The sequence below is a fragment of the Molossus molossus genome, unplaced genomic scaffold (assembly GCF_014108415.1).
Source record: "Molossus molossus isolate mMolMol1 unplaced genomic scaffold, mMolMol1.p scaffold_m16_p_6, whole genome shotgun sequence".
Classification (NCBI taxonomy): Eukaryota; Metazoa; Chordata; class Mammalia; order Chiroptera; family Molossidae; genus Molossus; species Molossus molossus.
Genome location: NW_023425399.1, coordinates 104,724,821 through 104,737,598, shown reverse-complemented (window position 1 = coordinate 104,737,598; position 12,778 = coordinate 104,724,821). Strand labels below are relative to the sequence as shown.

Sequence of the window (12,778 nt, the reverse complement as noted above, 5' to 3'; positions counted from 1 at the left end):
AAAGAAATCTTTCTAAACTGTGAGAATGTCCTGATAGGACAGTGATGTTATTTATATTCCTCTGCTAACCCAAAACATACCAATGATATTATTGTTTCCAGGCTCCCTTTATATAGACTACTGTGAAAAGTACTGACTTTTAATTAAAATGCAGCATGTGATCCACACATCAACTGTATACAAGGTGAATTTTATTATTCAGTAACAGATCCAATTACAGTTTGTCCCTCTCGTTAATAATTGTTATATTTAAATGTCCATATGAAGCTCTCAGATCTGTCCTGCTCTAATTAAATAAGTCTGTGTGCCGCATGTGTGAACTGGGTTATGTCTACTAAGAACTCTCAAAAAGTTTATAGGTATTTCTATAATTGATCTAAGAATCATTATTTTGTTTTAGTTGAAAATAATGATGCATTATGTAGGCACTCTCATCATTGTTACAAGAAAGGAAGGTGATCATAGAACGTTCTGCTTATAATTTCTGTGTGACTGTTAACTGCTCAGATCTTTGAGAATGTGACTGTCGAAGCAGGAACTCGGAGGAGAGGATGGAGAGACGGGGAGCCTTCCTCTGGATTTACTACTGAGAGATGTGAGCTGAGAGGAAACACACATTCACATGGAACAACAGACAGAGGGACGCCCTGGAGGGTGTCACCCCACGGAAGATCCTGGTGCCAGTGGCCCCAGCAGGGGCTGGAAAGAGGCGTTCAGCGGGAGAGCAAGGTGGGGTAGCGTAGTGAGCGTCTCTCCTGGATTCAACTTTAACATCGAGAACTCAGCAAAAGAAATGTTTACTCCGTGAGTCATGCTGGGGCTAGGCTGCTTAATAATTATGAAGTTTAGATCATATTTTAAGTCATGTTTTAAGACATTCAAATGCTCATTAAACTGTTCAGATACTGTTTCCCTTTTTTTCATCAATGTGAATGAATAGGCTGAAACAAACCAAAATGGTATGTTATCTAAACAAACCAAAATCAAATTTCATAAGATCAATAGAAATCACAGAATATTGGAGCTGGAAATGATCCCTCAGCCACACCCCTGCCCAGCAGAGAGCCAGGCAGAGAAGTGTCCACCTCCTGGGCAGCCCAGCCCGTATCTGGAGGACGGATCCGGAGGAAAGAAACTGGACGAGGAACCAAGGTCCAGGCTTCCAGTACTGTTACTGCGTGTCGTCTTGTATCTGCCCCCAAACAGCCCTACGAAGTGAGTGATATCAGCATGTCACAGAGAAACAGGTAGCAGTGAATGTCTTTCAGCACAGATGACCCTTGGAGAAGTAAAGGCAGGAGGGGCTTGATGATACTATAGTTCACTGTATTAATGACTGGTAATCTGACTAAGCTCAGTGGCCCGGATGAATGGCCTGACTGCATCCCTGAGAGCGGTTCCCAGTGGTGTGCTGTAACACCTGGACTCAGCTCTATCCAGTGTCAACAGTGGTTTGAATAGAGAAATGGCGGCACGGTTATCAACCGCAGTGGATATACAGTTGTCATGGAGAGCATCTGTACTAAAAAACAGGATTGGGATTCAAAAAGTCCTCAAAAAGATCCAATTCAGCTAAATAAAGAAGGCTTATATGACCACATGTGCGGGTATGGGATAGGCTTAGGAAATAGAACTGCAGGCTGTATTTGAACCTTGGTATCTACATCAGTGATGTGGCTGTCCACAGGGCTAGGCTGTATCAAGGAGAATACAGTGACAGAGAAGGTGCTACCCCGGCTGAACTTCAGGCTCTGGGTGCCTGCCTGCCCTCCCCACGGGTGTTAAGTGATGGGGTCTGGCTCTGCAGGACAAGTGCTGCAGCAGGTGACCTCTTGGACGTGGAACCAGAGTTCTACTTACATAAACAAACTCCGAGCAAACTCACACCCACTCTAAGTCCTCTCTTCCACACCTTCTCCTTGCATGAGGAGAAACATCTAGTGGAAAGCTGAGATGAGAGGGGCTGGGGCTGAGGGGAAGGAAAGAACGAGAATGAATGAATACACGTGTGTGCCCTAAGCAGGGGGTGGTCAGCTGACCGACTTTCAAGGCTCATGGCACAGTGACAGTGGATACCCCCCTTCCTCATGCTGTGCCCTGTGGCCACCCTATTCCGAATAAGCATAATGTCTGTGAAATGAGAATACTGAAATACCTGCTTCACAAGGTAGATGAGAAGATTTAATGAGCTAACAGAGGCAAAAACACCGAGCCCTCGTCTGACCTATATTATATGTACCAGAGACACTTCTGACCAAGGTGCCTCCACAAACAGAAACAGTGGAAGGAAAATGAGATCAACTAATAGCAGGTCATGGCCATCCTCCATCTCAGCAAATGGTCTTGTGGACTTGAGGGGACTGGCAACCTTCTTCTAGGAAGAGAAGTGGTCAAGTTTGGCGATGGGCGGGGGGAGGGGGTCTAGCAGAGAAGAAAAGTGGAGAAGGAAGCTAACCAAAGATGTCTAAGTATTGCCCACTGAGCTCAGTGGAAGCTGGAACAGCCGACACGCAGAGGCGTCCGTGTGTGCACCGAGTGGCTCCCACCAACAGCACCTGGCAGGGTGGGCACAGGACCGCAGAGTGTGGACGGATCTATTCTGCAGTCAGGACTCTCAGGGACCTTTAGAGCATCCACAACGTAAAAGCGGGAGAAGGGTTGTGAGTGTGATAACAGAAAGTTGCCAAGGCACAGGGAGAAGACAACCTTTGTCTCTCTCCTCTATGGTCTAATCAATGTGCCACTACCAGGGTAACCTTCCAAAAGCACCAACTTGATTTTATGGTTAAGCTGCTTAAAGACTTTCAGTGGTTCCTGCTGCTTCTAAGAAAAATCTTAAACTCCTTGGCATGAGACTCTAGTCCTCCATAATCTAGTTTCACTTGTTCATAACTCAGTCTTTTCAACAACAATGCTCCGGAGGCAAGCTAATTTCAAAAATGGTCACCAAAATTCTGTGCCTATTTCTACTGTAGTATTTTGCCAATGTTTCTCCCCTTAGTTCAACTCTCATGGAAGCCCGCCTGGTATTCTGTAATTGCTATAGCACTCAATTTTCTTCAGTTGAAACAAAATATTCCCCAACAACACCCATTTATTCTGGGCCCTTAGCCCTGCCAGGCATTATGAATTAGTATTGTATAGTGAACTCTGTACCCATTGGGACCATGCCTTCTAACCCTGTGACTCCCCCCAAAGTGCCTAGGAGAGGCCTTGGACCAAGTGGTAGCTAAATAGTTATGTACTAAATGAAGCTACCTGGCAAATTCAGCAGGAAAAAAAGTCATTTAAGCCAGTTATTTGACTGAATTGACCAGGCAATGAAGTCCAAGTAATTGATCTGGTAGTCCCAACAGACACGGCCTAATTCTGCATGTAGTTATCTTTAAAGTCAAGAGTGCATTGTGTGTGATATGTTTTAATGTGGGATTCTCACTAAACGAAGAAGGATCATATTATCAGAGGTGTGAAGTTAAAGGAAAGTCTGACTTATTCTGAAATCTGCATGTTCACAAAGAACTCCTTTTCATCTAATCCTGCTAATCTGCTGTTATGCATATCATTTGCTTCATAGGTTTATAGGTTGGGCATTTGGTTTCAGTCTTTCTTCTAAAAGAATATGATATGACACACTCTCTATTTTGCTCAGCATTTCAGAATACTCATCCCAAATGAAATACTCGAGATGATAGATATTATAAATAAAAACATGAACAGAAAAATGGCCCACTCAGGCTCAGCTCACTCCTTACATGACTGCTCATTAATCCTGTTCGAATCCTCATTCCACTGTGGCAAAAGCATTTTAAAAGTTACATTTGAGACAACTTCAGTTAAATGTCACCGTCTACAATTGTCAGACTTTCCTATCTGTCAAATTAAGGAATACTGTAAGGGAATATTCAAAGGGAAAAACACTTAAACTTTCATCGAATAGCCCACAAATCATGGCCAACAGTATTATGGACTAAATACTAGTGTTTCCGTAAATTTCATATTGTGAAACCCTAACCCCATGGTGATGGTATTTAGGGATGGGCCTTTGGAAGGTGACTGGGGTCAATGAGGCCGTGAGGGTGGGGCCTCGTGATGAGATAGTGCCATCGTAAGAGACACAGAAAGCTGGCTGAGTCTCTCCCAGGCACAAGCACAAGGAAGCCGTGTGAGGACACAGCAACAGTGCCATCGCCCAGAGGCCGAGGAAGCCTCAGAATGACACCTGCCTCGCAGCTTCTTGGTCTTAGACTTCCAAGCCTCCAGAGCGGTGAGAAATTATTATTTTTTTGTTCAAGTCACCAAGTCTATGGTCTTTCGTTATGGCAGCCTGAGCTGATGAGGACAAACAGTAACAGGACATTGAAAACACTCGCCATTGAAGACAAGCACTAACATTATTTTGAAAATGCATACTTAATTACACAACATCTAGGAATTCCAGCTTACCCCTTTCCAGCAAAGCAGATGTGTTAACAATGGACTTTAATGTAATAAAGATTCTTCAATTCCTCTCTCTCACACGGAAACTTAATTTGATAAATCACAGGTGACATTCACTTCCTAAACTCAAAGACGGCAATTCCCCCAACACATGCTCATCTCCAGACCATGTCCCCTCCGCTGCAAATGTTCACAACGAATACAACTACGCTGACACAATTCGGTTCAATGGTTTCCTCTGATTAGAAATTTCCTATTAAAAATAAGTGTCATGTGAAAAGGAAAAATAGTTTAATTATAGAATTTTAAAGCACTTTAGTGTTTATGTGATGTGTTCCGTTCTCAGCTCCCAGTTGGCATTTGATAAAGAGTTCAGATGCCAACTCTTTCTCTCCAACTCCGTGTAGTTCAAAGAGAATCTTTCCAACATATGGCGCCTATCTGTGTGTAACCAAAGCACGGGTAGCTTCCAGAGGGTACATGTTTGTCTCTTGATGTCTGGCAAAGTGAATATCCAGGAAAGCAGTGGTCTTGTGTCCTTGCTGAGACCCTGGGCCATGGCGGCGAGATGAGACCGGCCTCCGCCCGCAGCTGGGCCCGCACTGCTCTGTGTTCTCCTTCAGGGCGAAGGCCCCGCAGCACCACCCGCAGCACCACCCGCAGCACCACGTGCAGCACCACCCGCAGCACCACCCGCAGCACCACCCGCAGCACCACCCGCAGCACCACCTGCAGCACCACCCGCAGCACCACATGCAGCACCACCCGCAGCACCACCCGCAGCACCACCCGCAGCACCACCCGCAGCACCACCTGCAGCACCACCTGCGAAAGTGGAGTCAATCACGGGCCACAACATATGTCGATGTAGGTCTAGCCTTCCCAGCACAAGGATTTTCCCGTTCCTTTATAAAGTAGGCTTTTCTATCGCTTCTAACACCTTATCACTATGTACACAACTGTACTAATCTAACAAATGTATGGATTTGTAAAAAGCATAATACTGCAATTTTGTATTTTTTCCACAACTAGCTGGGGATGACCCAACCTATGATTTCAATGAAGTGCAGCCTCCATTTGAATCAAACAGTTCGTCATCAATGAGTTGCCCAAAATCATTCATGTACAAAGTCCTGCGCAATCTGAAGAGCATTATGCTAAGCGAAATAAGCCAGTCAGAGAAAGACAAATACCACATGATCTCACTTATTTGTGGAATATAATGAACAAAATAAGCTGATAAACAAAATAGACCCAGAGACATAGAAAGGAGTACAGTTCAGACTGACAAACCTCAGAGGGGTAGGGGTTGGGGGATAAAAACAAGTCCCTCACATGTGACTCTGTTTAGGGGTCACCTGCCATAGAAAGGGTGGCATAACCATATGGTCTGAGCACAGCAAAACGGGAGTCGGGAGACCTAGGTCACAGTCATAGCTCTTATAGTACCACTGTGACCCCGGACAAGTTGTTAATCTCTCTAACCCTTATTTTTACTTAATAGCGTATTGGGGGCATTGGATAAGATGCTGTTGAAGATTTTCATCTCTAAAATTCCATGACATTATTAGAATGCTACTGCAAGTAAATCACTCGAGAGTTATGAATAGATAAGAATACTATTTATTCTTACACAGTTGCTATCAATATTTGGCATAATACACAGCCAAAGCAGTCAAGAAGCTTACCTGATATTTAAATAGGCTTTTAACTTCTACAAGGCACAAATTCTCAATGAAAATGATTTCATCAAATGTATTTTAAAAATCTGAAAGCACACTGGAAACTCTGAGTTGACCACGCTACATCCTTTCGTGAGGTTGTCTTTGATTTCGTCCTTTGGGCTGTAACTCCGTGGGTGTTAGGTTCGAATGCAGGGTGGTACCGTGTTGGGAGCATGGCTTTGGAGTCGGCCAGACCTGGGTTTGAAGCCCATCATTTTTATCGACCGTAGTATTAATGTGGACGAAAGACAAGATTCATCTTACTCTCATCTGCAAAATGGGGATGATAACGTGTATTTCTTAAGCTTCCGCCTATTTGATGGGAGCACCCGAGGAGCGTGTGGCACAGAACTCACGGGGAGCAGCACTGGATGAGAGGACTGCTCCCCCGCGTTTCCCTGCTCGCTGCTGGGCAGGGGCAGGCGCTGAAGTAGGGAAAGAAATTCACTAGTGCTCTCTTTATAAAGTAAAAAGTAAAATCAACGTTCCCTTTGACCCTGATTCTATTCCCCAGGGGTATCTAAGAAAAAAATTCTGCTCGCGTTTAGATGGAAGCATCCACAGTTTAAGTTCTGCAAAGAGTTAATGGATAAAATTTGTTAAAAGCAACATTTACTTTCAGCATCTCTGGGGCACACCTGTGCTGTCCTATCTCTGTCCTTCTGCATGTCCTTGTCCTTCCCTTCCACTCCTCATAAATCATCCAAATGAAAGATCCACCTGCAACTTCCTTGCACACTTCTGATCACCCGCTATCCGTCTCTGCTCTCGCTCTGAGCCCCAGACCTCTTCCGCTCCCTCTCCCTTCAGATCCTGCTGTCTCCGGGCAGATCTTGCCTTCCTGTAAGGCTGCAAGTGCCACGGAGACAGGATCTTTGATTTCTGCAACGTGACAATTACGTACACCGTCTAACATCGACCCTTCCTCACATTAGCTACTCAGGAAATGTTTGCTTAGTTCACAAACATAGTTGATAATTTGGCAAAATATTTGAAAACATGAGAAAATAACGGGTGAGGTTTTGATTTCAAAGATGTGAAATTTAAGTCATATTTTAACTAAAATAAAGGCACTGTTAATTCCGGAAAACACCCTATTCATCTTGACCACACAGTTTTTGCAGACTTCCCAGGAGTCATCTCTGGCAGAGGGTGTTGTATGCAGGAGAGGAAGAAAGAGGGAACCCTGCTATGAGATGCATGCTCCAGACGGGGCAGCAGGACCCCTCCCCAAAACCCGTCCCTCATAAATTCACAGGGATGGGAAGAAAGAGGGGACCACGGCCTACGTGTTTTCTTTCTAGCAAACGTGAACTGAAATGCAAGTGTAACATTGCAGTGAGGAGCGGGCAGCTGAGCTCTGTGATCACGGCCCACAGCGAAGCAGGTGCAAAGGGGTGGCCCGGAGGGCACCGTGAGCATGAGACGCGCACGTGGCCCCACGCACGCCACCCCGGCACATGTCTCAGTCCTTCTGCAGCCTGCACCAAGGGTGTCGTGGGTGAAACGGGCCATTTTCAATCTAAATCTTGTTACAGATTAATAAGCAAACATTTTCTTGCTTATTATGCAATTTATCACGAGGAAAATTACATTGAACTCCTCAAGGCTAAATGCTGATACATTCACTTATTCAGAGCAGAGTAGAGAGTCATACTAATCTTCATGACAGAAAGGGATATACTAGCAAGGTGTAAATTACCTACCGACAAACTATAGCATCTGTGTCTGCAGACATACTATATGTAGATAAAACATAAGCGCATCTCTGTTTGCTGACATAAGCGTCATATGAATTCACTTAAAAAACAAATATTAAATACTAAACCTAAAATAAAAATGCATTACTTCTCTTCCCAGGCAAGAAAACAAGAGTGGATACTGTTGAAACTGTGTTTAGATCTGATTTGCAAATAATCTAACAGATTAGGCCAAAGTGGAGTTTTAGACAACTGAAACCAGTTAAAGGCTTCCCAAGCACCAGGGGAGCTGAGGGCACAGCAGCCAGCCCTGGGCTCGTTTGGCATCCGTGGCACCTGCAGTCAGGGGAGGGCAAAGGGGAGATACACTCTGGGGCTTTGCACAAAGGTCGCTGCCTCTCACGACTGCCGCAAACTCATGGGCTCATACTCCCTCCGAATCCAAGTCGATCGAGAGCCGTCCAGCCTTCATGTCATAAACCGTCCCGGCTACACAGGCTCAACTGTTCATTCTAGAGATGGGCAGTTCTTGATCTGCTGAACACTAGGATAGTGACAACGGCTTCCCACTGTGCTGCCACCATAGAGGTGACACCCATGTCATCTCTTAACATGTGCTAATACTCTTCTAAGCCCTCTGCAAATACCGACTCATGTCACAGCAACCTTCTGAGGCGGGTACTTAATTAGCCTGCTGACAGATGGAACTGAGGGAGAGAGGTGAAGTCATCTGCTGAGGGCGCACAGCTAGGGAGACACCCAGGTGAAGGTCAGGAGCATGGAGATAGGAGGTGATGGGGGGACGGCTGCCCAGGTTTGAAATAAATACCTCCGTCCTACCAATCAACCTTGGGATTTGGGGCTGGGAGTGTCCAGTCTGCAGACAAAGCCGAGCCTTCAAGTCTAGCCTTCCCTTGTTTCTCTGACCTCCACTTTCTGAGCATAGAGCAGCCATCAGAAAGACTACAGCCCAGTGCATGTGGGACAGAAGAGAACTGTGGGGTATTAGAAAGGCAACCATGGAAAAAAGGGCAGAGAACTCTAGATTTTTGTTAAAGATTAACAACGATAAGAATGGAATTCCAATCATTGAGAAACTCAAAGAGGCAATCACATTTACATTCAGAGAGACGTCATGGGACAGTCGGAGAATTCACACTCACAACGAGAAAAGAAGTGTTGGTGAGGATTCAGAGAAAATGGAACTCTTGTATGTTGCTAGTCGAAACGTGAAATGGTGCAGCCACTATGGAAAATAGTGGTTCCTCAACCATAAGTTAAACATAGAACTACCATCTGACTCAACAAGTCCATTTTAGGTAATTACCCAAGAGAAATGAAAATAGGTATTCAAACAAATACCTGCGCATGAATGTTCTTAGCAGTATTATTCACAATAGGCCAAAGGTAGAAACAACCGAAAGGTCCATCCATCAGCAGATAAATGGATAAAAACAAAAGGGCTATATCCATAGCATAGGATATTAGAAAGCAAGTACTGATACATGCTACACCGAGAATGAACCTTGCAAATATGCTAAGTGAGAGAAGCCAGACACAAAAGACCACATATTGCATAATTCCACTTAAATGAAATATTCAGAACAGGCAAACTCACAGAGATAGAAAGCATTAGTGATTGCCAGGAATGGTGGGGGGCAGGGGAGAATGGGAGTGACTGCTTAATGGGTATGGAGTTTCCATTTGGAGCAACCACTACTGGGAACTTGAGAGTGGAGATGGTTGCATAACCTTGTGAATGCACTTAATGTCACAGAACTATACACTTTAAGATGATTACAGTGGCAAATTTCATGTTATGCGTACTATACCACCCCCCAAAAGGCTTCCTCCAGGATTCAGGAGGCTGAGTTGCCAAGTCAACACTAACTCCCCAGCCCCAACTCCTAGCCAATTGGTCAGCAGGTGTTTCCATTTATTTCATTTCAGCAAGTCCCTCGGCTCATCTTTCTATTCCATTACTCTCATCATTGCTTCCCTGGATCACTGCAGCCTCCAATGACTGGTCTTTTACTGTGTGCAAATAAAACCTCAATAAAGTTGACTTAAAAATTAAAACAAGAACAAAGAAGTAATTCCCCAAACTATTTGGTCACATATTCTATCAGTAAATCATTTGGGGCAAATACACACACAGACACACACACGCGCGCGCGCGCCCTCACCCGTAATTTTCCTTAAATAATACGATTACACTATTACCAGCTAATAATCACAATAAACAATTTAAAAACTGTTACTGACGAATCCTTCGCTGGCTCAGTGCTAAACTGCAATGGTGTTAAAATCACAGGAACACATTTTCCTGTCATTGTCCATATCCAAAATTTCAGACATTGGGATTTTATTTTTCTATTTAAAAAACACAATGTACAGAGGGTAATCAATGACAACAAGCAAAACAAAAACCAACTAAATTAACTGGAACTGAACACATACTTGGCAAGCTGCTTCTCAGCGTCGGCACAGAGCTCCAGAAGCCCCATCAGGACGGCCGACACGTCCATGTAAGGCTCCCAGACGGTGAACCCGCGTCCGATCAGATCGATGGCTGTTCTCCGGATGGTGCTGTGTGGAGGGAGTCTGGGGCTCGGCGGCTGCAGCAGAAGAAATGTCAGTGCCTTGCCTAAAATTATAAAAGAAAAGGCAGAGCAATGAAGTAATTTTACTTTTGTGATGTTTTCTTTGAAACGTATTTTCAAAATACAAACCACTTTGGATTTCTTTCTTTTTTAACTACAAAAGGGTTTTGAACAGTTAGATTATAAAAGATTTAGAGTTTACAGTATGCTCAGCCATTACTTTAGAGAGATAATTTAGGTTAAAATATCTTATACCATATTCTGAAGTGCTTCAATTACATAAAATTTACATATAAGTAAGTACACACAACTTAAAAACTATCAGTGATCCTAAACTTCCACTGTTTCTCCCTACTAAGCATTCTGCAAAATGGAGATGGCTCAGTGATGTAATACGGCTTTTCTTCACCTTTCTTCTGCATCTAACAGAGTTCATGTGTCAAACACTTCCCACCGGTGACACATCTCATTACAGACCATGTTCACCCACAGGGGTGAGGGATGGAGGAGGCAGAGCGTGCAGCCTGAAAAAGTGGCCCCTCCTAAGCATGTCCGTCCCACTTTCTGGTGTTCTGACTGAGCACCGCGGTGGCAGGTATGCGGGCAATTCTTCGTGCAAGCTGTTACATTAAAAACATCTCAACGTGATGCTTGAATCTGCTGAAATGATCTAGATTTCAATGAACAGGTCCTGCTTTCCATTGAAGACAACACTGAGAGTTAGTATGCATGTGCCCAGGGTGACTACCCTGCGAAAGCCCACCTGCTTTAAAAGGCTTTCTGGCATTTCAAAACCACGAGGGGCTGTGAAGAGCAAACTGCAAGTTAGAAGAGGTTTTTTGTTCAGTTTCTGAGCGGAAGAGAGAAAACAGTTTATAAATCATAGAGCAGTATACTGCATAGGAGAGCACGAGCTTCAGATTTAAGATGAGAATGAACCACCATTTTGTAACTTATTAGGGGGCAGGCTTAGGAAGGGACTCAGTGAGCCTGTCTGTGAAATGGGAACAATAACAGCTTCTCTCATGAAGCACCTGAGTTGGAAATGAATGTCACAGTTAATGGCAGGCAGGGCTCATTGTGAAAAACATACTGAACTGGTCTGTCTTCAAACTTAGGAATATGACATATACACTTTAATGCATTCAACAAAGGCAAAACTTACGTTATAGCCGACTGTCGAGTGAGAACGGATGGGAATGAAGGTGAAGAGGTGAAGCGTATGCAAAGCCAAGAGAAGAGTCTCTGACTGCAGCCTGTAAATTAGTGGATCGGCTCTTTCCCAAGGAAACTGCCGTCGTATGTTTATCTACCAAATCCGCAGAACATTCTCCAGGAGGCCATGGGCCTTGGGTTAATAACACCCGCAGTGAACTAAAAAGGTACACACGTAGGGAAAGCCTCAAGAAACCATCCCCCGGTGCATACTTATTCAGACACGTAGCTGTAAATTTTACTCTCGTACTTAGCCATGTAAATGTAACATGGAAAGCTTCAAGTTTTGTGGATCACAAACATATACATTCCTTTAAAAAGGAGGGATCCATTGTTCTCCATTTCTGTCAGCACTGTGTGTCCCGTACCACAGGATATTTTTAAATATGACACTTGTGTGGCCTTCCCCTTCCCTCGCATGTTTGTTAGCTCCTTGCGGGTAGGAAGTGTATTTCATATAATTTTGCATCTCCCAAACCACCAAGCTCAGAGCTTTGCACACATTATGGACCTCACATTTAAAACAGACCTGCCTTTACGGCATGCACAGTTCGGGTGCAGCTCCCTGCCCTAGTCTGTCAGAATAATGTTTCCAAATGCCAAGGTCTTCCGCTGTCCATCGTCCTTCACCACTAGGAAGCGCGGGAGCCGCAGAGCCACCTCCACCGCTGTCCCGCAGCCGTCCTGCAGCGCGGCACTGGCTTCCAGTCCAAGGCCTAGGGCGGCCTGGAGGGGTACCCTGGGCAGTGATACTGCAAAGGGGAAGTACAGTTTCCTAAGCACAGTGTTCTGTGTCATTTCGATCAGCAGTTTCCCTGACTGCACTCCACCAGCTCCGCACTTGTGCGCCCAGTGACGCTCGGACCTGGCCGGCTGCTCTGTGGTGGGAAGTCCGGAGGCAGCTTCCTCGCCACGCCGACGATAATAGTACAATAAGTGGCCAATTTCTGGATATTTTCCATCATTTTCCTGACAAAGTGGGAAGCACAGCCTAGGGGACGTGATCACTTGCCCTCCGATGAAATGACAGAAAAGGGAAAATAGGAAGGTTCTCCAAAAGGCCCCTGGGCCTGCCACAGGGGCAGCAAAGTGTGGTCCA

At 44.8% G+C, this 12,778-nt stretch overlaps 1 protein-coding gene across 5 annotated transcripts in view; it reads right to left on the bottom strand.

The window, feature by feature from the left end:
• Positions 1 to 12,778, bottom strand: part of WDR7 (WD repeat domain 7) — a 320,067-nt gene that overhangs the window by 93,430 nt on the left and 213,859 nt on the right. For all 5 annotated transcript variants that reach the window (XM_036244069.1, XM_036244068.1, XM_036244070.1 and 2 more), the window contains exon 21: positions 10,322 to 10,508. In XM_036244069.1, the coding sequence (XP_036099962.1) occupies positions 10,322 to 10,508 (187 nt within the window). The remainder of the gene's footprint in view (positions 1 to 10,321; positions 10,509 to 12,778) is intronic.